Source organism: Phaseolus vulgaris, chromosome 8, assembly GCF_051622355.1.
Source record: "Phaseolus vulgaris cultivar YP4 chromosome 8, ASM5162235v1, whole genome shotgun sequence".
Lineage (NCBI taxonomy): Eukaryota > Viridiplantae > Streptophyta > Magnoliopsida > Fabales > Fabaceae > Phaseolus > Phaseolus vulgaris.
Genome location: NC_143505.1, coordinates 60398392 through 60424338, shown reverse-complemented (window position 1 = coordinate 60424338; position 25947 = coordinate 60398392). Strand labels below are relative to the sequence as shown.

The window sequence follows — 25947 nt, the reverse complement described above, 5'->3', positions numbered from 1 at the left end:
ATCATGTATGATGGAATCATAAATTTTTTTACCTTTTCAAACTTAAAACTAAACTAAAAAGTGGTTGATTGAATCCAATTTATTTCTAAGTCAACAAGAAGTCATTAAATAAAAAGTGCTATCCAGAAAACTTGTAAATGTGATATCTAGTATTAGTTACTAGATGTATGTTTTAAAGAAAAGAAATAAAAGTTTAAATTCTATCTTTAGGTTAAGTGTATAAATTAAAATTTTAACTATTTATCATTAAAAAACTGTCCAAATTATTTTTCTCTAAATTTCATCTAACTTCTCTTAAGATTATGGAGTTGATCTTATCATTTTTCGATCAAATAACACCAGTGAGAAAGTAAGTTTAAGATAAAGTAAGTTTATTTATTTTTTATATTTTCTTTTCTAGTCTTTTATGAGTTAGGTTGCAATTTTGGATTCTCACAAGTTTTGTGAGATGCGATGGTGATGTTTCATCAATATTCACAACCTTTGATATTCATGATATTTTGGATACTTTATAAGTGAATAGAACCTTTAAAAGTATTTTGTGACCAAAGACTTGGGAAATCATTACTATTATCATACTTAGTGCACATTAGTTACCTACATTCACTAATAATATATATATATATATATATTGTAAAATTATTTTTTTAAATAAATAAATTACCCTTAATTGTATTTTTTAAATAAATAAATAAAAATATTTTTTATTTACTAAAAAGTAAAATTATTCAATTAAAAGAAGACAACAAGAAAAGTTATTAAATGATGTATCTCTTTATACTATGATATATAGATAAAAAATATATTAGTAATCTATAAAAAGACTTTGTATTTATAACAATAAATTAATTTTTTAATTTTATTACAAGTAATATTTTAGTTGTGTAAATAATTTTTTATTGTGGTTTAAATTTAAGAAAATAGTTTTTAAAAGGGAGAATTTTTCAATAACATTATAGATACAACAGGTGTGAAGTTTGTTTATGGAATTTAGTTAGTTGTTATCGAAATACCAATTCAAGAGTATTGGTTTTGTGCAATTATTATTAGCATTAGGATTATGAAAAACCTTGTGATTTTGTTCATAGCGATGTCTAGGGAGGTTTATTACAGTATGCATAAAACTTAAATGCAGTGTTTTTGGTGACTGATAAAACAAAAGAAAAACGTGTCTGCTTAAACAGACGTGGAATTCAAAATATTGAAATAGTCCAAAAAGAGAAAGAAGAGAAAGAAGAATTACGATATTCAGTGAGAACGATTTGGTGTTTGGTGTGGGCGGTGGAATCACCATAGCGTGACACCCAAATCTGTGTTTTTGGCGCGCTTATCTCCTTTCACATCTGCACTGTTCATAATAAAACCCTTCATCATCTTCTTCTACTTCTTCTGATTCTCATTTTTGTGTAACTTTTGCATCAAAACGATCGCAACCCATCAAAAAAGTTTTGATTTTCGTCCATGATCGACCCTCCACTTTCCTCATGGTCACGGAATCCACAACCACTCCCCGCCGCGGCCTTCTCGTCGGCAACTACTGCCACGACGTCCTCCACCGACACGGCCGTGTATCTGCCGAGACTCTGGGCGGGGCCGCCTCCTTCATCTCCGTCATCCTCGACGCCCTCTCTCTCCCCTTCCACACCGTCTCCAAGGTGGGCCCGGAATTTGCCTACGCCGCCGCCACATCTTTGCACCCCCCATTGACAATCCCCACATCGCGAACCACCCTCTTCCACGCCCACTTCAGTTCGGGCAACCCGGACCGGCTCCTGAACCGCGTCGTTTCCTGCGACACTATCCGACCGGAGGACCTCCCGGTCCAGACCCGGTTCGCGTTCGGGCTGGCTGTCGGGGTCGGCGGGGAGATTCTCCCGGAGACTCTCGAGAAGATGCTGGAGATCTGCGACATCGTGTTCGTCGACGTTCAGGGTTTGATTCGAAGGTTCAGTCCCTCCGACGGTCGCGTTAGCCACGTGGCGCTCAGCGAGAGCGGGTTCCTCCACCTGTTGCCGCGAGTTGCGTTCCTCAAGGCCTCCGCCGACGAGGCCCCGTTCATCGACGTGGAGGAGGCGAGAAGGTGGTGCTGCGTGGTCGTCACGCACGGGAAGGATGGGTGCGAGGTTTTTTGTGAAAACGGTGCGTTTCGGGCCGCGCCGTTCAAGGCTGATCAGGTTGATCCCACCGGCGCCGGCGATTGTTTTCTCGGCGGCTTCGCTGCTGGGATTGTGAGGGGCTTGAGCGTGCCTGATGCGGCTCTCTTGGGAAACTTCTTTGGGTCTTTGGCCGTGGCGCAAGTGGGACCCCTTAAGCTTGACTCCACCTTGCTTCAGGTTTGTTTCTCACTATATTTTTTTCATCATTTGGTTTTGTGACTATGTTAGTTTGACAAGTGATTTTGGATTATTGGATTCGTAGTTTAGTAGAAGTGAATAAGAAATACAGAAGGGCAATGGGTTGATGAAAATGTAACCCTTGTTTGTAGGATACTACCCTTAGGATAAGGGGTTCTCTGTTGTTTTTGTTAGCTGAGAATGTTATGTTAGTTATTCTTAATTTGGTCCCAGTTGAAGGCACAACCTTCCATGGCAACTTTCAAGGAGATAAACATAGATTTGAAAGGTCAAGTGTTGGTTTCTGAATTGGACATGAATTGACAGGAGGTGTGTTGGAAGTGATGAATGTTGTTGATTAATTTGACATTTTTTTTTAGCTTTACCTTGTATCAGATTCAGACCTTTCCAACCTCAAAATCCCTTGTTTCTTGTCTTGAATAGAATATATATTTAAATTTATGTTTGTGGCTCTGAGAAAATTTTAGGAGTTCTATGATATAGAATTTAGGTTGGAAAGATGAAAGAAACAGAAAGAGAAAGAAGAGGGGAAGAGAGAACAAAACACCTACCTTATTTATCAGCAACAACCAAACATCTACAAATTAACAATAGCTGACTAAAAAACATCGACATGTTTTTTTTTTTTATGAATAAAATAGATAGTTAGATTTATATTTGAGCCCTGATAAAACTTTAGGAGTGCTACGTGTTATTTTTTTGTGTACCTTGTTACTCATGATCTGTTTGGAACCTGGCTATCCTTATCAGTGGAACTTCCATTTAAAAATATCGTGAGTTTGTTTCATGGCAATCTATAAGTTATCAATGTTACAGTTTGTTGGAAACTTGGGATGTGCTATCTGCTACTTATTATTGAGTGATTCTGCTAGCTATGCCATGTCAGAATTGCTGACTTATCAGTGTTGCCTTTTGTTTTCCTTGGTATTATTCTGCAAGGAATGAAACATTTTGTTCATCATGGGCATTTTATAATTAGACATAGGCTATTTGATTATCAGCGTGTTTGGGTCCCTGTTACTCACCAACATACGTGCATCAATTCTAAAGCATTGTATGGTTGCTTCTGTGCCTTTCAAATGTTCTTCCTAACACGTGATATTGTATAATTTTAATGCACATCTTGAGCCAAAAAGGTAATATTAGCAAGAGGGCTATGAGTCCAAACTCCAAAATGCCATGTCATTTCTGGATGAACAGGTCAAGCTAAGCCCACTAGTATACACTCCTGGACAAGGGAAAAAATCTAATATGGTGTAAAGCAAACTAAAAAATAATCGATTGGCCAAAAAAGGTTAGGCCAAACATAAACAGGTTAAAAAATAAAAGATAAGTGAAATCTATCTCATTTTAGATATTCTAAACATACTGTTAATGACTAAAAATGATGAGCAAATTGGGTCTTTTTATGCCATTCTGTGTTTCAAAGTTGATCATTGCAAATTTATGTTGCGTGTTTTTCAAAAGTATTACATGTATTCAATTATCTCAGAACTAATATCTCTTTGCCTTGTATTACATAAAAATATTTCAGATATTATATCTCGGGAGAAAAATTGTTTAGAGTGTTTATGATCCTTTTTTATTAAAACTGGAAACCAAAACACCTAATAAAACTCAAATCCTGCAGCCTTGGAAAGGTTAATTTTAAGTAATTCATGTGCTTCAATCTCCAATATGGTTCACCAAAGAACTTAATTATTTGGCGTCTGTCTGATTGATTACTCTGTAGAGGTTGAATTCGTTTAATTGTAACACCTGTTTGAGTTATTTCTTTTCTATGGTTACCACTATCTTAGTCGACGTAAAGAAAGAAAACACACATCAAATGTAGCTAATATCATAGAAGAATTGAATGGAGATTGGGAAAAAATGGTTTAGCAAGATCAAAGAAAGTGTCTGCAATCTGCAGCAATAAGAATAAACCACCACTTTAGCTCCTCCAGTTGGTATATTTTACCAATGCTATTAATTTTGATGAATTTTTCATTACTCAGAGGACTATTTATCATGATTTCTAATACTTGGAGAATTACTTAATTCATTTACTTTAGGAACCGTTTAGGAAAGACAATAATTTCAAGGATGAAATTAAGAGTTTATTGGCAGCAATAAATAGAAGTTAATGATCATAAGCATATATATGCCTGAGAAGATTTGGTCTGTAGCAGGTTACTTGTGTTTGTCACTGAATTAGTGCTGTATTCTTGTTCTGTATTGTGAAGAGTGGATACTTGAGACTTGAAGGTGTTTGTTTATATATTCATCAGCTCATGTTAGCAATGTAAAAACATAGGCAATGATGTATCCCTCACTTCTGTTAGTATAATACAAAATTTCAGATGATTAAGGATGAGATGCAAAAAAGGAAGGTGCAGGATATTCCCTTCTTAGAAAGTAGAGATGAGTGCCCTGGGATTTGGAAGCCACATGAGCAAGACCAGTTCCATTCATCTCTTGTTACTGCAAAGGACATAATTACATGTCAGAGTCAAGAATCTGGACAGGTTCTACTAACCTCTCATAAAGTGTTGGAGCAAACTAATCTGAAGGCAAGACTTCCACTGAACTCTGTGTGCGAGGAATCAGTTCCAAGTGTTGATGGAAAACCCTGATATGGGATGGATGGAGTTCCATATCTCAATGCAATGTTCATTTTCTCTTTCAAATAGGAATCTTTCATTTTATGGTGCCTTTCTACACCAAGTCTCAGGTGCAGCCTAATTTGTAGTTTTGCTTATACTAAATTACTAATAATTTATTCTTAAAAAATCAAGAAATTTAAGTATCATTGGTGTTTGTATGCCTTGCCATATTCATATTTTTGCCCTTTTCTTCTGATGAGTTTCTCTTCCAAGGAAAGAGAGAAGAATGGTACAGTCATCTCGATGAGAATTGTTTATATGAATGAATTTTTTAAAATTTAAGAGATATTCTCGTACAAGTAATTTTTTTCAAAGAACTCATTTGAAAATAATACATTTATCAATGCTTATGTAAAGTAACTCTGCTAAAGATGTTTATAATTTAGTGTTATCAATGTATTTATCCTTGTATTTTCACTAGTGTATTATAAATTAATATGTTTTTAAATAAATACTTTTAAAAGTCATTAAAAATTGATTTAGCTAGATTTAAAAGAAGATTTTTAAAAATAATCTTAAAGATAATTAGTCATTCAAAATGAAGCTCGGACATTTATCTTAAATAGCGTGTTCATGTCAGACACACGTATCGGACATCGATATTTGTATGACACTTGTAGGACGTGTTCATGTTAGACACACGTATCGGACATCGACATTTGTATGACACTTGTAGGACATGGTGAAGTGTTCAATTCAAAAATATTTATTAAATTTCTGACAATTCTATTATGGGTTTAACACATTAATTTTTCAAAAACTCAAATTTATTGTATAAATTTTTATTATGTCATAAAAAACATCTTTCTGCTTAAAAAAAATAAAACAAAATTATGCACATAAACTTCTATTTTTAATTTATATAATTTATAATTATATAATATATAGATTCGTGTCTTACATCTTAAAATGATACTATCCGTGTCAGTGTTAGATAGTTGAAAAACTTTAGTGGATATAATAGCTTAATTAAATTTCAACTTTATATAAATTTAAGTATTTTTAATTGAATTTAATTAAAAAAAAATTAGTTTCATATATTTAAATTTTGTATATTTTTTTATTGTGTGCTGACGTTAGTATCTTTCACATGATATAAAAAATGATTTAATTGAGTTTTAAACCTTTCATATAAATTTAAGTATTTTTAATTTAATTTTTATTAAAGATTTTTATTCTATTATTGAATACTAAATATTTATATATTTTTCGATTGAATGTCTGTTTGGCAACTCGAGTAATAATGTAACTGTTATAGTGTCTTGAGATCCTAATTAGTTTTATAAAAAATAACATCATTTTGTTTTATAAATTACTATAAATAAATATTAAAACAAAAATATAAACAAATAACATTTTGTAAAGAAAAAAAAAACTAAATTGAAAGATATACATATTTTGAACAATTTTTTAATAAAAAATTAATTAAAAATACTCAAATATACTAAATATTTAAAATTTATTAAATTATTTTTTTATATGAAAACTCCTAAACAATAATAATGATGAAAAACAATTATCATTTAGTTTATGACAAAATCAAATAAAAGAAAGTCTATTACAAATTTTAGGTACTCAGTTAAAAATATTTAAATTTATCAAAAAAATTAAACTTAATTAAGTTAATAATAGTAATTCATTCACAAACTGTAATTATACATTTTTAATCTAAAATTTATTATTAAACTTAGTTTTAATAAAATTAATTCAACCACATTCTAAAAGAGAATATCACTGAATTGAATACCACAAAGGCGTCCACGCCTTCGCACTTTTCTTTTTCTGATCTTTTCGAAATCTGTTCATCGCGGTTGCGCCGCCGTGCCGCCTCTCACTGTGAACTATACATATTCCGTCTCACAGTTGTTGCCGCCGTGCCGCCGTGAGTAACAGTTGTTCCGTACCACAGAGATGGCAGATTCGATTTGTAGAACACTGAGGGATGGAGCGTTAGAGGGAGAGCTTGCACCTACACTCACTATCAAAGACTCTCTCGCTTCGCCTTTTGCCTTCCATGTATTCTCTCACATTCTCCTTCAACTCTCCTCACACGTCATCGCTCAAAAATCCCAGTCACAGTCAGTTTACTATCCCCCAATTTTTTTTATCTAACGCTTCGTATTTTTAACCTCAAAGCTGGGTATTCTTTTATATAGGGGCATAGTAATTGTTGCACTTTCTCGGAGTCCATCGTTCTATGCTGCTTTGTTAAACATGAATGGAGTGGATGTTGCTGCTTCTAACAAATGGTAAATGTTTTGAACCTAATGTTTAAAATGTCTCTTTGTTGTTTTAACTGCATTTTTATTTTTTTGGTTTTTTTTTTCAATCTTGGATAATTTTTGGATTTGTTGAATTCAGAATGGAATGTTATTTTGCAGGATTCACATTTTGGATTGTTATACTGATCCTCTTGGTTGGAAGGATAAGACAAGAAAATCTGTGAATGCTACAGATTGTTCTCCCCAAATTTCACTTCCTACTACTTCTTTTAAAACCGTGAAGGATGTGGATAAGTTGTTTTCGGTAATCACTGAATTGGGTAGAGGTATTGCAGATAAATTGTTATGTAGTTAAAGTTATTGTTATGCAGCTAAAGTTAGCGTATAATTTGTCTTGTTTATTTTACTAAGTAAACGTTTTTGCATCAGTTGATGGATTTAATTCTTACGGTTTTTTTACAAAGCTATTTCTCTTTTGAATATATTTGTTATTCATATTCGTTCAGGTTTGGTTGGAGAAAATAAAGCCCGCTTCTGTGTTGCCATAGATTCGGTAAGTACTCATTATGTGAATGTCAAAATAAGATAAAAGATATACAAAGCAAATACCATGGCCACGACTTTAAATGAAGTTAATTTAGTTTGATGGTGTCTTGGGAATGAATATTCTTTGTGCCTCAAATCTGGACATGTTGCATGAATAAGTTCCTGAATACTTTTTTATTGAAACTTAAGAGAATTCTTTTTTTTCTTTTGTTTCATTTCCCCGCTAATGGAAATAAATAACCTTGGAACAAGCACAGCTATTCTTGAAATGGCCATAAAAGCATTTTATCTATGACTTCTATACCAATTTTGAATAATAGGTTCTCATTTCACTGCATGGAGTCGGTGGGCTTACCTTCTAAGATTTATACTGCTTCAATAGTTATTAATTCAGCTGATAGGAACTTGTTAACTTTGGCCACATCAAAGGGTGACATGGACTTTAGAGCTCTTGGATATTTTAATATTCTATTCAGTTCGTTTTGCATGGTAATCTTAGCTACAAGATGATTTGAATTCTAAAGTTGGCTTCCTGAAAGTTAAAAAGGCGTGGGAAAAACAGGAAAATCATGGATGGAATGCATCAATTTATCTTGTTCTTTAAATTTTTCTTGGAAATAAATGAACTGTTAAGCAGTTATATAGCTATTGTATTAAAACCTTTTTTCCCAGTAGTCTGCATCTAATAATCTAACCTGTTTGTGTGCGTACGTTTTCCTTTTACTCCTAATTTCTTGTGCAAGAAGATTATACAGTGACTTCCAGAGTGAACTTTAACATGTCATTAAGAAAAACAAAGTACTTCCTGCTTAAGGATTTGTGGAATATTCTATTTAAAGACTTTATGGTTTGTTGGTTTCTCTTGTATTATTAGTTTGTGTACTTGTAAATTGTAATCCTAATGAATTCTTGTCGGATTTGATCAGCTTAGTGTACTGTTGAGGCATGCATCTTTGCAGTCAGTTGCAGGACTTCTTAGTGATCTGCGTGGCCATGGTATTCCCTCCTGAACTATTTTAGTGAAGTTTATTTCATTGTATTGTGTAATCAGGTGTTATTTAGTTGAGTAAATTTTTAACACTGTCTGAACAAGTGGGATAGTTGATTATTTCAGCAACTAAAATTTATGGCGTGGATTGACTTGATGCATCAACGATTTCTTCATTACACTGGTTTCTGTCCTATTGTTGCAGATCAAGTTTCAAATATTTTTGGATTATTGCATTCTGACCTTCATGAGGAGAGGGCTGTGGCTGCTCTCGAGTACATGTCCTCCATGGTGGCCAGTGTGGACCCATATCATCATTCTGCAGATGGTCAGAAAGGATTTTTAGGCGATTCCTTTTCTCAGCAAAACCTTACCAAGGGAAAGTTTAATGTCAGGTCCAAACGTAGAAATGGACGAGTTAGAGTAACGGTGATCTCTTTCTTCCTGTTTAGAAGCTATCCGGAATGACAATTTTACAAGTTTGATTCACTGATATAATATCTCTCTTCTTTTATCCAGTGTGAAGAACTTAAAGTTGAGCCTGGAGGAATCAGCTTTGCGTCTGTTTCATCAGTGGATGGAACAGCCATTGCGGGCCTACTGCCAAAGGTTAGTCTATTGTTTCCTGTAGATGGAAAAGTGGTACCATGATGTTATGTCCGTGTCACTAGAAGCAAAAGCCAAAGTACCAACAACCTGTTTGTAATTAGGTATTTTAATTTTTGAAAGCAAAGTGTGTGGTGGTGTCATTTTTGTCCCTGAAAGCAGAATACATGTATAATTTCAATTATCACGTACACAGACGTGTCACATAGGTATAGACATTAACTTCAATGGAAGAAATGAATATACATGCCAAGGACTTTGTACACCTACTCGAAACAGAGGATATGTTATATACATAACTAAAGTCAGAAAAAACCCTATTTGGAAACTACCAGAAGTGACCAAGTGACAAATGCGTTGTGATATGGAGTTGCTTCCCTTTTGTTGATTGTAAATAAATAATACTAAGAATCCTGATGTGTTTTAATAGGTACAATTCAATCTCCAGCTGTCAGAGAAGGAGAGAATTGATCGGTCAAATGTTGTGCTTCCTTTTGAACACCAGGGTATGAAATTGATCTGTATTTGTTCATTTTTTTACATCGTTTCAGTTATATATAAATTTTTATACTTAAGCTCTTTATTCTTTAAGGAAACATATAAATTCTTATACTTAAGCTCTTTATGCTTTAAGGAAACGGTAGACCAATACAAATTTATGATGGTAGAAGATCCCTTGAAGAGAGCAACAGTGAGGCAAATCCCATTTCAAGTGGTAAAAAGGAGGATTCTGCCATGGGTGAGATTATATATTTTCGTGATTCAGATGACGAGATGCCAGATTCTGATGAGGACCCGGATGACGATCTAGATATATGAAAGCACTCTAGTTGGTAACATGTGTGTGTATCCCCTAGTTGACTTGAAGGACAGATTAGGTTTTATGACAACAAAATGTGAAGGAAATGTCATTATTGTTTAGTTGAAGAGAAGTGAAATGCCATTACTGTTTAGTTGAAGAAAAGTGAAATGCTCAGTCTATCGTATTCCATCGTATTGTACAGCCAACTGGAACTTGACTAAAGGGCCTTTTGGATATAACTTAATCAGGACTGCTTCTTCCTGAACCTCCATACATAATCTGGAAGATGTTTTCGGATCTTGAAGTGTTCTTTAGATTTATAAAATCCAGAAGTCTTTTTTGGATTGGAGATAAGTTTATGGATGATGTAATTTAGATATATTTTGGATTATATATTCTGGAAGGCAATCTATATTTATTGTATTAATTAATCTAGAAGTTAATTACGAATTTAAAAAAAGATTTTGGAATTATGTAATCTGAAATATTAAAGAAAGATATTTTAAATCGATAAATAAAAAATAGTTTTTCTCTCTAAAATTTCACTTAAAAGGGGGATGTAGGTAGTTTATGATTAGACAAATTAAGAAGTATTCTAAAATATAACTCAACAGCTTGATTATGTAGTTCTTCTACACTTGTCCCTAAGATACTATGTATAAATTGACATGATTTATAATGAGGAAACTTTTTTTTTATAAAGATATATTTATACTTTACAAATTATAAACGCTTTATACATACTTCATGTTTTAAAAGTGTTATATATTGTTTATTTTCAAAAGTATAAAAATTCAAAATACTTAAATTCAAAATGATAAAATTAATAAAAATTATTTTCTCTATTATTTCTTAAAACTTTTAAATATATGTAGAAAATTTGTCTCGGGAAAGCAACACTAAACTTTTTTTTATGTGATGTATTCTAGATACATATTGACAAAGGAAGCAATAAAAAACAAGAAGCGACTTGTAATAAAGATTATTTTTCGCTTTCTCTTATCGTTGCTTTGTTCTTTATCTTCAAAAGTTTTCTTTTGGTTTTTAATTCTCAAATTTGATTATTCTCTTAAAAATGATTATTTTTAATTAGGGTGTAATTTTGATTTTTTTTATTTAATATAACCGTGAAATTTATTTAATAAAATTCACCTACATAAAATTATGAAATCCAATTAATGTTCGAGAAAGGGTCATAAATACATGGTTGAATGGCTTAAAAAATAGTCTTATCCCAGTCAAAAGAGGATTTTTTAATTTTTTTTCTAGTTTCTAAATGTCCCCAATATTCACTTTTCATGTATTTAGTTAAATTTCATACCACTGGTATCAATCTTGAATCAATAAAAAATAATCAAAACAATGATTCAAAATAGAAAAAAAAATATCAGTGTTTCAATTTACATCATTAACTTAATTTTGATAGTTAAAGTAATAAAACAAAAGTTCTTTTTGAAAAATAAAAACAAAATATTTTAAAAAATATTAGAAATATATTTTAATTGCATATAAAAAAAACTACTCCAATAATTACATATTTTAATTGCATATTTTAACCCATTAAAAATTATTTTAATTACACTTTCTCGTGCCATCCGTCAGCAGCTCCAAGATATTTATTTTTCTGCATATTTTATTCCTTTAAAATATTCCAAAAAATATCAGTTACCAAACTCATAAGGATAACCGCGATGGTTGGGTCTCTAACTTGTCACTGTCGCAAGAAACTCCATAACAAACTTCATTCAAACACTTTTCTCCAATCCAGAGACTCTTCTGTGAACACCCAAATGTTTGATCGCACTTGAAAATTAAGATTCCGCGGAGATGGACGAAACCGCCCCCAAGCCTGATTGGCTCAGCAACCGCGCAAAGGTAGCCGGAGAGAGAACCGATGACTTCGGCAATGAGGATGACGACGAGGAATTCGACGCCGATGACGAGGTTTGGAACATGCTCACACGGAGCTTCCGGCAGGCGCAGACGGTGCTGGACGAAAACCGTGCGTTGATCGAGGAAGTGAACAGAAACCACGAGTTGAAGAATCCTGACAGCATGGTGAAGAATGTCAGCCTCATGACTCAAATCCACGGCAACATCTCCAAGGTTCGCTCTATTTACTCCGATTTATCTGTGAGTTTCTCCAACATTGTTGGCCAGCGCCGCGTCGCCGCCGTGAACCACGGTAATCGCGATGGCGACCGTGAAGAGGATGAAGATGAGGCGGAAAACTCGGAGGACGATTCCTCTGAGCACGTGCAGGGGAAAGCGGAGTAACTATTTGTTACCTTATATATGTTATATTAGTGTTATTGTGCAATGAATCCTGGGGTAGGGTGATGTGCTATATATTGTTGTTGAGCTACTAGCTCACTGTCTAGTATCTTTGTTATCATGTGAAGTAGTTTGTGATATTTGGAATGGAGAGATTCGGTTTTTGTTAATATGAGTTTTACAGTGATTCTATTTGGAGAAAAGAAAATGAGCTGAGTTTGATCATTTTCTAGATTTGTTTGTGGTGGAGGTGGTGACTTGAATATTGAGAACTCTGTCTTGTGTCCTCATTCCTGATTGTGTCTTATTGTTTTTCTTTGTTGTGAGGATGGTTGAATTGATGGATCCGGAATGCATAGAACTTGATCCACCCGCAGATATGAGGTATTTATTTGATTTTGATTTTTGATTTTTTGTTTGAAGGAGGCCCTGTGGAACTGAGAAGCAGGGAAGGGGAAAGGGAACAGGACAGGGATTGAACATGTGTTTCGGCTTTCACCATGATAAAGATTGTAAGGGCCAGTAATGTCAGCTACTAGCTTATTGTTTCATGTTTTTGTTATCATTCTTATTATTCTTTATTCCATTATGTTGATGATCCATATATAGTTCTTGAGGTTACTGGTTGATTATGAGGATATAAATTCAGATTTTCGCCATCAAATAGGTAAGTAGAGCTTCAATGCAATCTAAAGTAGTTGTTTCTGGGAAGTTTCTGTGAACTGAATGATGATAGCCTTTGTTTTAAATTATCTGTTTCTGAGCTTTAATTCCAAAACAATGTTTAAACTTTAATGATAGAAGAATTTTTCTTATCACATCTTGTACTGCTTATATTCTAATCCAGTTAGATGCATAGGATTGTAAAAAAAATTCAAACAAATCTTTAATTATTTCCATAATAACAGAGATTCTTCTTAGAGTCAACCATCTTTTTTATTGTTATATTTCTATGTTAAATAAGATTTTACCATAGCAAACTAGTAAAAGTTATGATATCTTCGAAGTTTAACATTCAGAGAATGTGATGATGAAAAATGTGCATAGTGTAGTATTGTTATTGTTAATTAGGTTATGGAGTTTTGGGAGAAGTCTATGGAAAAATGTATTCTTGACAAGCTTTAAGCAAAACTTGAAAGTGGATACGTGACAAAGTTTATGACAATCAAATAAACAATGAAGAAAGCTTTATGATTTAAAAGTCTTGATAATCTCGATATCTAATTCAAAAAGATATTAGATGATGTGTGATAGATAGATAAATAAATAGATATCGAAATTATATGACTATATATTATCATATATATATATATATATATGATCAATTATTAAATAAAATTCAAAGTATTTCATTATTTTATTAATTAATTATCTATTTGTGTAATATTAAATCATTTAATATTAAACAATACAATCTATGTTAAAAAATATTTAAAAATGACACATTTAGAAAAAATAAAAAAACCAATTAACCTAACACAATTCCAAGTGACGTGGAGTTAAATTGAGTCTAATAAAAATAATACTAAAATTTAAATAAATACCTGTCATAAGTATTCCCCCACGGACTTCTTCTAAATTTGTATACTTAAATTTTATTTTTCCATGTATAATTTGGTTTTAAAATCATACAAAATTTGTATGTTATCGTTATCTCTATTTATATTTAACCTGTAACATCTCACAAAACATGAAAATGTTACAATTTTACTAAAAATAATACTTATCTACATATTTTTTTTTTAAATTATATAAATGAATAAGTATTACATGACAATTTTAAAAAAAGTCAAACAAAACACTTTTTTTATGTTCATATTGAAGTTGTGGGTTATCGCACGAGTTTATTTCCGAATTTATTTAGAACTCGTTTGAAAATGTATTTTTTAGTTTTTTTAAAAAAATTAGGATGTTTTTTTAATGATTTTAATGTTGATCAATATTGGATGTTTTTAATTTTAAAATGTAACTTTAGTGTAAATTAAAATGAAAATTCAAAATTATGTTTATAAGCACAAGTTTACTGTAAATTTAAAAACACTAAATTGTAGTTACAAGTACGATTTCACCCAAATTAAAAAATATATATATAACTAAATCATGATTTGTAACACAAATTTCAAATTAATTCTAAAAGAATTTATTAAAATCATATGACAAATAAGACTTTAACATAAAAAAATAAATGAAAAAATATTATTGAGAATAAAATCTGTTTTGTAAAATAGTTTTTGAATCACGACTTATTTATTACCATAATTAATTTTCTTAAAAATTGTGCATATATGTAGTTTGTAAAGAAAATTGCACCATTTTTATTTGAGTGATCTAGCCCTAACATTTCTAAGTTTTTGTGAGTTTTTATCTTGTTAGGTGTTATCGTGAGACTAAAAAGTTACTACAATATAATAATTAAGTTGTGTTACCTACATTATCATGATATATACTTTTTTAAGTGCTTTATAATGATTTCTATTTGTTTCCATTCAATCAACATATTAGAGATTTTAAATTAATCAGATATAAAATTAAATTATAGCGGTGCATCTCACATTTACAAGATCTTATAAGCTTAAATTGGATTTAGAAAGACAACTTTTTAATATGATAAGCCAACACTTATCCCTACTATAGAAACAAAGATTTATTAAATTATTATCATTTATAATTGTTGAATTATTCACAAATATTTATATTACATTCAACATATTCAATTATCATAATAAAATATAATGTATTAGAAATCAAACTGTTCTGGTTGTTGAATTTTATGAAATTATACATAGAAGCTCAAAAGATGAGACTTATGTCTTATTGGAATGTGATTCTGCTTTGGTTTGTGTTGTGTTTATCGTTACAACAAATGTTTTTTGGATGCTTCGAAATCGATGAAATATTTATCTTAATTAATGTGAAAAAATCAGGTTTAGAGTTACTTATATTCCTAGAGAAAAAAATATGTGTGATGATAAGTTGGTTAATTTATAATTTATTCATAGAGAATCATATCATTGATATAATAGGCTTCCAATATAGTTTATTATTAGAATTCTTCATGAATATGTATACTCTACCTACGTATCGTTTTTGTTAATATGTGAGTTTTAGTCTAATTCCTCCATATTTTTGTATTTTCTTTCTTTTTTATTTTTTTAATAATATTTTTTTCATATGATGACAGATAATTGTTGTTAAAGGTGTCAACTTAGTTGAGATGTGAAGTTGTATAATGATTCCCAACATGAAAATATTTTTATAAAAAAAATCTAAATTATATATAGATATTCTTAATTTGAATTAGATTTACTATCCAAATACTAATAGAATTTATATTTTATTATTTTTTATGAATAATTTAATTTATATTTTAATTAAAATATTTGAACTTAATATTTTATCATTAAAATTAAGTTATGTAATTTGCTTTTTCTAATACATTTCTTTTCCCACACATCCATGTCAATATTCCTAACGTTTGATAAGATTATTGAGATGTTATTGAAATGTATAGTAAAAGAAAGAACAATGCATAAATTAAAGCAATCTCTTTCTTCTTTACAGAGATAAAGTTAGCAGAAACAACATATTTAAATTTGTACTTGTTCCTTATGAAGATTGTATGAGTATAAATTCAAACTTAGGGTCGAAGCCATTCCCAGTGAGTTTCAAAAGCTGGTGCACCTTTCTTTTCTGTGTGTCTCCCCTCAATTTGACATTATCCAAAACAACAATGGCCACCCCAATCAGACACCCTTCTCATAAGTCTAAAGAGCACTTCAAAGTCTGTTTCTGTTTCAGGAGAATGTTTAGGCTCAAAGTGGCTGAACCCCCAGATGAAATCAAGACTATTTTTGAAGAGTATTCACATAATGGAGTGATGAGCATGGATAATATGTGCAATTTCTTGGTTGAATATCAAGGAGAAGAAGAGGAAGGTATCACCACACGTGCTCAGACCATTTTTGACAGTCTCAAGCATCATCACAACATATTTCAAAGGAGAGGCTTTCATGTTGATGCCTTCTTCCGTTACCTCTTAAGTGACCTTAATGGTCCCCTTACTCAGGTATTTTTCATGCTCTTCAAATGATGATCTTATATCGTATCAGACTAGGACACTTCTTTTAAATGACATGTCAGTGTCGGACATATGTATTAGACACGACACTCGTAGGATACGTAATGGTAAAATGTTGTTGGATTTCTGATAATTCTAACACAACTATCACTACAAGAAAATTATGAAATAGAAATCAATTTGTATAAATTATGAAATAGAAACCAAAATAATTAGTTGCAATAGTAACTAAATTAGAGACCATTTTAGAAACTAAAAAGAAATTTGGTTTTTAAATTAGTTTCTATTATTTTCTAGTATTGTTAAATAGTTTCTAAATTGGTATCTAATTAGCAACCAAGGTTTTTACTACCAATTATTTAGTTTCTAAATTTGGTAGCAAAAACTAATTCATAATTGTTAATTTTGTTGTTATTTATTTCATGTTTCATGCTTATACGTTATAATAGAAAATAATATAAATTAATTTATAAACCAATTTTTTTTTTAAGTTTCTAAAATGCTCTCTATTTTAGTTCTTATTGTAATTAATTATTTTGGTATCTAAAAATTTGTTTCTATTTCATGATTTTCTTGTAGTGTATATACGTATTTCTGTATCTGTGTTCTATCAGTGTATGTCTGTATCGTATTAGTGTCTGTGTGGTACATAATTTATATCTTTGAAGTTTTCTGATAGTGGTGTGTGTTTGATCTGCAGGTGCAGCATGACATGAATGCTCCTTTGGCTCATTATTTCTTGTACACAGGGCACAACTCCTATTTAACTGGAAATCAAGTTAGCAGTGCTAGCAGCACTTCTGCGATAATAAAGGCATTGAAGAAAGGAGTGAGAGTAATTGAGCTAGATTTATGGCCAAATTCCAGAGGCGACGATGTGCTAGTTCATCATGGAGGGTATGAATTTATATAACTTTCAGTACTATATTTTTGCTTCATTTTTCTACCATTGCCTACACAAATTCTGCAATGTTAGATCTTCACATTTAATAGTATTGTTTTCATCAAAATGTTTACCTAATCATTGTCCTACTCCTAAGGTAAAGGATATTATTAGCTTTCTACCTAAACACATGAAGATACCCTAACAAAGTTTAAAAAATAAAAATTAATGATTTAAGACTACTTTTTAGGGTTTTCTTTTTGCTTACCAGCTAAGAGTATTAGGCAATTGATATATCTGGTTTTTTTTTTTTATATCAGTTAAATTTTTTCTGATGTTTTAGGTTTCTTTATATTCTTCCCTTATTCACTCATGTATGAATGAATCCAATATAGTTTGATCTCTTTTTTCTTTTTATGTTTTATCCCATTAATTTATTGATATAAAAAACACTAAAAAAATGTTGATACTATTAGAAAATTATTAAATAAAAAATATATTAATTAATTTAAATATTATTTTAAAGATTAAAAAAAATATTTATATGTGTATAATTTTAAAAAACTGAAAAATAAATATCAATAATATAATACATTAGTAAAACAACCATCATATACAAATTAATACGTGTAGTACAGTAATAAAAGTACCACTGCAACAATATATAAAAAATATTAAACAACACAAAATTATCTTTCATCATTAACATCATCTTATGAGTAATAATCCATTTTGTGATAGCTTAACTCAACAAATATATATGAACTAATACGCCTTTTCTCACTCTAATTCGTCTTTTCTCAGAAATACTAATATAAGAGGATTTGTGTTTTGATAGATATCTTGGAAAATTTATATCCAGATGAATTTTTTGAGTTGTAAGTTTGGAAAGTATGTTTTGTAGGAGTCTTTTGTATAAGAATTAAGATATTCTTAAAGTATTCCAATTAATTTAATTAGTTTTTTTTAATAAAAAAAATTAACTTTGTCTTCTAATGAAGAATAAGAATGAACAATCAAATAAATCAACAAAGATGAAGAATAACGTATAAGCATGAAACATGAAATAAATAACAACAAAATTAACAAAATAACCTTGAACCTACAATCTCCTCATTCGATGACCGAATAGACCTAAAACGCCTAGATTTTCACCTAAGATGCAAAGAGGTCATAACTTCTATGGAGGAATCACAATTCATTACAAAAAAATTATTAAGTAGAAACTAATTTTAGAGACCAAAATAATTAGTTACTATATTCATTAAATTAGATACCATTTTATAAACTAAAATAATTATTGGTATCTAAAATAGTTTTTATTATTAATAAAAAATTATAAAGAAGGGCGAGAAGGGGGAAAGAGGAAGAATAACAGGATAATGAGAGGAGGCATTCTTCACAATGTTCAATTTTTTTATGTTTTCCCATTTCAACTCATGTCAAACATGAGTAATATATCACTTTCATTAACATATAGAACCTCCTTTATCTACCTCCAACCAAGCAAAATCACCAATCAATTTTGATACCATCTAACTTGATGAGAGCATTGAAATTCTATCTAACAAAATCTCATCTATCATTCTTGGTCCAACACAATTCTAATTCAATCATAATTGAATGTATCGAAAGATCCATTTATTAGAGTTTATCAGTCATAAATTCGAAGAGGATCAAAGTAGCATACAACAACAACAATGACAATCATAACATGTTCAGAAAGAGTCATAAATTTGAAGAGGATCAAAGTAGCATACAACAATGACAATCATAACATGTTCAAAAAGAGGACAATGAATTAACTAAAATCTCGATAAAACAAACTACACCTTATAGTTCAAAAACTTAACACATATTACAAACAAGTAGTCAATCAAAGGAGTGATAAGTCAAAATGATACTCAATATTTGTGGATAACTTTTCAAAAAGATCCATGGTTTCTTCTTCACGTGCATATACATCATCTTCTAACCTACAAACATTGATTTAAGTTGATAAACTTGACACATCTTCACTAATATCTCTCCCTATAGGACAAAAGGCTCTAAAAGAAAGAGTAAAGGAAAAGTAAGTTCAAAACGTTAATCCACATGATGATATGTTTGTCATATGTAAAAAGTACTATAAAGAAAAAAACAAAAAATTAGATGAATTTATGGAGTTAAAGAAGTTACAAGAAATGCATTTGGAATCCTCACAAAAGACATACCCAACATATATAAAAACTAATCTAAAGACCATGAAAAGTATTTTGACTACATTAGGTAGAAACAAATATTTATTTAAATATAATATTTATTGCAAAAAAATAGTTGTTATAAAACTAACCATTATAAAAAAAAAATCATTATAAATATGTATAGTTTTGCAATGTCATCAAATTCTCACCACAATATTATTCTTTCAATTCAATTTTTCATACAATGGATGAAATCATCCATTAAGACACAATGTTGAATCAAGTCATAAATGAAAAACTCAAAGACAAAACTTATGAAAAAGTGATGAGGTTAATACTTGAGTACCAACAACACTTCCCTAGTGATAGACAAAGAAGAAAGTTGATACACAAAATCGGGTACAAGGTCATGCATTTGTTTAGTGACAATTTTTACAAGAATCTCATGCACATAAAAACTCAATTTCAAAGAAGGTTTTGTATGCAAGAGATCATCTTTCTAAGAATTAATTGTAAAGGATATTGCCAATCATGATGACAACATCATAATGGAATCCAATGTAAAGGAAATATTTATCATCATTGTAGAAGTGCATGATTGTTGTTCTTATAGTGACTTATGACTCGTCCCTAAACCCTAAACTCATCCCCTAAAGTGTGTAGATGAATATAGTGGAATTGGTGAAAGCACTCCAATGTAATGCTTACAATTATTTGTATCAAACTTTTTGTAGCATTTGAGTATTGATACTTGAGAATGACTAACAACTAAAACACCGACCAAATAGTGGAGCAACATGTGACTTTCTAAGTATATTAGGGTCAATTAATTACATACACTAAGAATGAAATAATGCAATTACATGAAAATGTCAATGTCAATATTGTCAAAGCAAATAAAATCATTAAATAAAAACTAATTTTAAAAAAAAAATAATTAGTAAATGTATGGACTAAATTATATATTATTTTAGAGACTAAAAAAGTTATTAGTATCTAAAGTAGTTTTTATTGTTAATAAAATTTATAAATTAGTATCTAATTAGTGATACTAGTGTGAATTATTCAGCCATAGTATGAAAAAGGAGATCAACACATTACATTAAACACTTTAATTAGAATTACATTGGCACTAACCATCAAACCAATAACTTAACCTTACCTTGTGAAGTAGAGTTCACAATTTTCTTAAACCTCACGACCTCACAAAAAATGTTTACCACACAGAAAATGCGCATAGAGGGTTGTAGGTGGTTCTTTTCGGATTTTTTTAAGTTTTTAGGAGTTGGCGGGGTGTGTGTTGTAGAAAATGTTAAAGGTCGTATGTTTTGTATAAGGGTTGGGTCACCCCTAAAGTGACTCACATTTATTCATTGTTTATTGCTGATAAAAAAAAACACAGAAAATGCACATTGGAAAGATATAGAACTGTATAAAAACATTTGTATTAACATATTCAAAACATTTGTATAAAGGTTGGGATACCCCTTAACTATCTCTTTAATTTATTTTTATTCTTTACTGATTAAAAAAAACGCATTCCAAATATCTTTATATGTTCATGTTTTTTATTCATAGCACATTTTTTTGACTAATAATCTCCAACAACCCCTTTATAAGCAAAACCTCAAGGAAACCAAATCAGTATTTCTTTAGATTGATGAACTTAACTGAACTAATTGTACTGGTCCTACTCGTATATGTATGAAAGTAATTGGTTTTCTTTAGAAGTGTAGGACTCTGACTTCTTCAGTGAAACTGAGACCTTGTCTGATTGCCATTAAGGACAATGCATTTTCTGCCTCTTCATATCCTGTTGTTATAACTTTTGAAGACCATATCACTCCACATCTTCAAGACAAAGTGGCTAAGGTTCGTCTAACACATGTTACATGAAATATAGGTTAGGTCTAACTATCATGGTTTGAAAAACCTAATAACATTTTTAGTGAATATAGATGCTCATTGACATATTTGGGGAGATGTTATTTTGCCCTGAAAATCCACACCAAATGAGGGAATTCCCTTCTCCAGAAGAATTGAAGAACAAAATTCTGATTTCAACTAAACCACCTGAATCTCCTGAAAATAAGGACCAAAAGACACTAGAGGAAACACCACAGAGGCTTGAGGAAGATCATGACAAATCTAGAGTCAATTACAAGGTTAAAATTTATTTAATAACTTTTGGCATTAAATATGATAAATAGTTTTGGTTAAAATATTTTATTTAAATTAGTTCATATTGATACAAAAAAAACACATAATATATGTTATCATCCTTTTGTAATAAGATTTTTTATGTTGTATTGTTGAGTCAGGATGATTCAGATGATTCTGATGGTTTAGATGATACTCCTAAATATGGGAATTTGATTTCCATTCGTGCAGGGAAGCCTAAAGGTAAGTTAAAAAAATGTTTGGTTGATCATAACCAAGTTAGACGCCTAAGCTTGAGTGAGCAAGAACTTGAAGATTTTTCAAAAAAACATGGAACTGACATTGTCAGGTAATTAATCAAACCTTAACATGTTTTAGTCAATAAATATGTTTTTAAATTCTTAAGATAAAATTTGTCAACCAGTTTCAATTAAATGAGTCTATAAAAGATTTAATTTGTTGATATTGTTCCATCACACAGATTCACCCAAAGAAATTTGCTTAGAATATATCCAAAGGGTACTCGTGTTGATTCGTCTAATTATGATCCCATGCTTGGGTGGATGCATGGAGCTCAAATGGTAGCATTTAATATGCAGGTTAGATTTTCGTTTTTCTTAAATTTAATAAAAATAAGTTTTTTTTAAATATACAAAAAAAACCCAGTTATCCTAGAATAGGCTTTAAATAGCTCTGATATCATATTATGAAGTGAACTTTAAATCTAAGTCAACTTCATAAAACCGGCTCATAAGGTTGAGGTTTACACTCACTTATATACAATGAAATGTCTTAATCCCTAGTCGATGTGGGATCTTCAACAAGGAGAAAAGTCTAAAATGGCATTAGATAAAACTAGTATTCTTGATATTCTTATTGCTTATGCCAAGAAATTGGGTTTCTACTTTGAATTATTTAGAATTATGAATAGAAATGATGGAGATTTTGATGTTGGCTTGCAACTTGTTTTGTTTTGATTAAGGGAGGAAGACACTATCTTAGGTACATGGAAGGAATGTTCAGAGCCAATGGTGGCTGTGGTTACGTTAAAAAACCAGACATATTGCTGAATCAAAACGACATTTTTGATCCAAAAGCATCTCGGCAAGTCCAAACAACTCTTCAGGTGAACAAGGAAACAGACATATTATTTATATTTCAAAAATCAAACCATTAATTTAACTTTCCAATCATCCTTCTCTATTTTAATTCATAATATAATTGTGAATTGTGTAAATGTAATTTTCACTAATTTCAATTATATTTTAAATTTTATAATGCAAAACTAAATTTAAAATTACATATTTTATATGTGTAATTTGAACAATAGTTTCAAATGAAATATAAGTTGTTATATTGGTATATTGTTTATTTTTATATATTACGAAGGTGGGGAGAGAAAAGTATGGGGTGCAGGTAGAAATGGGCTTTTTTAATGTCTTATCCAATTCTGATAAAGCAGGTTTTGGTATACATGGGTGATGGGTGGCGTTCCGATTTCGGCCCAACGCATTTTGACTTTTATTCTCCTCCTGACTTCCGTGTACAGGTAATATTTTAAAAAAAATTAATTAAATAACTAAATTTTTCTACAGACTTGTTTCAAATTTTCTTAATTTTTATATGGACTAATACAGTAATCATATACATTTTTATATGGACTAAAATTATAGTTTATTCTTATTAAAATACTATATATAATATTAATTAAAGAGTTAATCTCGTTCTATGATGTCTATTTTAGAGTTGAGTTAAATTTTAGGATGATGAAAAAAAAAGTTGATTAATTCATATTGGTTATCTCCTTCCAAATTAAAAATCTTAAAAAATTATTTAATTATGCTTTTTATTTCTAAAATTTTGGATAAATATTTTTTAACCTTTGAATAAAAATTCATTTTAATTTATTTAATAACAAAAAGATAAATTTGATTAAATCAAACCCTTTTACATATTAAAAATAATATTATAGTATATGATTATTTTAGGTGTATATCTTAATTAAGTTTTTTTTTTATCAACAATAAAAAATAAATAAATATGAAACATTTTATGATGGTCCAACCCTTATACATGAACATAACCTTAACTTTCTTCACTAGATTTACTCTCATGTATGCCTATATAAAACTCGAGTGATGATATTTTGACACCCTACTCCAGTTTACACCCACAATAAAATATTAATATCTATAATAAAAAAAATTAAAGAAATTAAAAAATATCTTTAATGAAAATATAGACAAAATGTAAAATGTTAAAATAATTTTTAAAATTAAAAATGATTAAAATATTAATACTTAGTGGGGTGTAGGGTGAAACAATGGGTGTCAAACAATCATTTTCCATAAAACTCACATAACTTAACCCAGAAAAAGTCACCTGAGACAAACAATCATACAACTTAATATTTTAGGCCACATCAATACTTTCTTTATTCACCCGTAGGAGTGGTTCAACCCTTATACATGAACATAACCTTAGACTTACTCTCATGTATGTCTATATAGAACTCTCCTAACTTAACCCAAAGAAAATCACGGGAAACAAACAATCATACAATTTAATATTTGTTTTCACATTGATACTTTCTTTATTCACCAGTAGTGTTCATGTAGAGTGATTTGGACTAACTTAACATCTTGAAATTGTTTACTTGTATATGTATATATGTGCAGATTGGTATTCATGGTGTGGAAGCTGATAAAGATATGAAATACACAAGTACAATTGAAGATGATTGGGTACCAGTGTGGAATCAGCAATTCAGTTTTAGACTCACAGTTCCTGAATTGGCTCTTCTATACATCAAAGTTGTCGAACGTGATTTTTCTGGAAAACATGACTTTGGTGGACAGACATGTTTACCTGTCTCTCAACTAAGACAAGGCATTCGTGCTGTTCGTTTGCGCAATCGCAAAGGTGAACTTTACAACTCTGTTAAGCTTCTCCTCCATTTTCAGTTCCATCATCACACTCTATAAACTTCCCTATACCAATGCCACATAACCATTTTCCTTAATCACAAAAACTAATCCTCTTTATATTCTTATGATTCACCAATCAATGCTTATGTTATGTTCTTCATAATAATAACACTACATGGTTTGAGTTTCACTGTACAAGACTCTTATTTAATCTAATCACAAACTTTAGTTTATTCCAAAATGTTGCATGAGATCAACAATGTCAATTAATATATGAAAATAATATTCAATTCTCTTTAATTTTTAGTTGAATCTCCATAAACTAGTACTTCTTGAAGTTTTATATTTCCAAGACTATTATTTCTTCCTACAACATCATGCCTAATTGAATTAAGTTGTAAAAAAAATTAGGGTTTTCTTTTTTAAATTAAGTTTTTAAAAATGTGCACTTATTATGTTATTCTTTTTAGAAATTTATCTAAAGCATTTAATATGCGCATTTTATTCTAATTTTTTGTTTTTTTTAACAATTTATTTGCATTCAGAATGAATAACACGACACTATAGTTATAAAAAAAATAAGCAATATTACAAACAAAAATCAACATCATTCATTCCTATTGAGTTATACAGTTGTATTAGTTCAACACATAATAATGAAGAAAATGTAAAATTTATTGCATCGTTGAAGAAAATGAAATAAAATTTTAAACACCTAGTTCTTAAATTTTATTCCAAATTTAGTTTGCCTTTTTAAAAATCCAAATTTAATAATAGTGATTCAAAATTAGTTATTTGAAAGAGCAAATTATTTGATCCCTATTTATTGCATCATTGCATGTGTTGATGAAATTTTATATTAAGGACATATTTAAACAAATGTTCCCACAATAACTTCTAAAACAGAAAATATGAAAAAAAATATTTTGTTATAAATTAAATTTTATTTATGAGAAGTTATTTGAAGAACTTTCTACAAATTAATTTATGCATACATTACTTATGAAAAGGTTATTTTTTTATCTTTTTAAAATTTCCTTCCTTCCCAAACAAAATTTGTATTCATGCTATTATATATTTTTCTTTATTAGAATAATGAGAGTAATATTTTATTGTTGTTATTATTATTAGCATATTTATTACAATTATTGTTATATTGGTTTCTTGGACTTGAAAGGGAATTATTGGTTGATAATATTTGATGAATGATTGGTGAAATGCAAATAATAACATTGAGAAAAACTAGTTACAATATGAAATGTCATCATTATTAGTAGAA

The 25947-nt window shown here is 30.1% G+C and overlaps 4 protein-coding genes across 4 annotated transcripts; all 4 read left to right on the top strand.

Moving 5' to 3' along the window:
* The first annotated feature begins 1046 nt into the window (after positions 1-1046).
* Positions 1047-5139, top strand: MIK (pfkB-like carbohydrate kinase family protein). Its single transcript, XM_068628948.2, has 2 exons — positions 1047-2333; positions 4697-5139. The coding sequence occupies exons 1-2, from the start codon at positions 1485-1487 to the stop codon at positions 4967-4969; spliced, it is 1122 nt and encodes a 373-aa protein (XP_068485049.1). The 5' UTR covers positions 1047-1484; the 3' UTR covers positions 4970-5139.
* A 1569-nt stretch (positions 5140-6708) lies between these two features.
* LOC137826017 (elongator complex protein) lies at positions 6709-10590 on the top strand. The gene is made up of 9 exons (XM_068631855.1): positions 6709-7077; positions 7156-7248; positions 7381-7547; positions 7728-7774; positions 8694-8763; positions 8961-9184; positions 9275-9364; positions 9792-9867; positions 9996-10590. Exons 1-9 carry the CDS (start codon positions 6911-6913, stop codon positions 10178-10180), a joined length of 1119 nt encoding a protein of 372 aa, XP_068487956.1. The 5' UTR covers positions 6709-6910; the 3' UTR covers positions 10181-10590.
* A 1257-nt stretch (positions 10591-11847) lies between these two features.
* LOC137826656 (protein ELF4-LIKE 1) lies at positions 11848-13039 on the top strand. Its single transcript, XM_090293437.1, is given in 4 exon segments — positions 11848-12436; positions 12765-12784; positions 12787-12821; positions 12861-13039. Coding segments are annotated over 4 exon segments (582 nt in total). The 5' UTR covers positions 11848-11990; the 3' UTR covers positions 12942-13039.
* A 3021-nt stretch (positions 13040-16060) lies between these two features.
* Positions 16061-24963, top strand: LOC137826785 (phosphoinositide phospholipase C 2). The gene is made up of 9 exons (XM_068632922.1): positions 16061-16503; positions 17216-17412; positions 21318-21453; positions 21540-21746; positions 21903-22090; positions 22223-22340; positions 22724-22867; positions 23204-23290; positions 24420-24963. The coding sequence occupies exons 1-9, from the start codon at positions 16168-16170 to the stop codon at positions 24723-24725; spliced, it is 1719 nt and encodes a 572-aa protein (XP_068489023.1). The 5' UTR covers positions 16061-16167; the 3' UTR covers positions 24726-24963.
* The last annotated feature ends 984 nt before the right edge of the window (positions 24964-25947 follow it).

What these genes read in the sequence shown, in the direction of transcription:
- LOC137826017 (XM_068631855.1), top strand. Translation starts at nt 6,911, where the DNA reads ATGGCAGATTCGATTTGTAGAACACTGAGGGATGGAGCGTTAGAGGGA. An exon ending in ATGGACGAGTTAGAGTAACG is followed by an intron (nt 9,185 to 9,274) that starts GTGATCTCTTTC and finishes TCTTTTATCCAG; the next exon opens with TGTGAAGAACTTAAAGTTGA. An exon ending in TTGCGGGCCTACTGCCAAAG is followed by an intron (nt 9,365 to 9,791) that starts GTTAGTCTATTG and finishes GTGTTTTAATAG; the next exon opens with GTACAATTCAATCTCCAGCT.
- LOC137826785 (XM_068632922.1), top strand. Translation starts at nt 16,168, where the DNA reads ATGGCCACCCCAATCAGACACCCTTCTCATAAGTCTAAAGAGCACTTC. An exon ending in TGGTAGCATTTAATATGCAG is followed by an intron (nt 22,341 to 22,723) that starts GTTAGATTTTCG and finishes GTTTTGATTAAG; the next exon opens with GGAGGAAGACACTATCTTAG. An exon ending in AAGTCCAAACAACTCTTCAG is followed by an intron (nt 22,868 to 23,203) that starts GTGAACAAGGAA and finishes CTGATAAAGCAG; the next exon opens with GTTTTGGTATACATGGGTGA.
- MIK (XM_068628948.2), top strand. Translation starts at nt 1,485, where the DNA reads ATGGTCACGGAATCCACAACCACTCCCCGCCGCGGCCTTCTCGTCGGC. An exon ending in TTGACTCCACCTTGCTTCAG is followed by an intron (nt 2,334 to 4,696) that starts GTTTGTTTCTCA and finishes ACAAAATTTCAG; the next exon opens with ATGATTAAGGATGAGATGCA.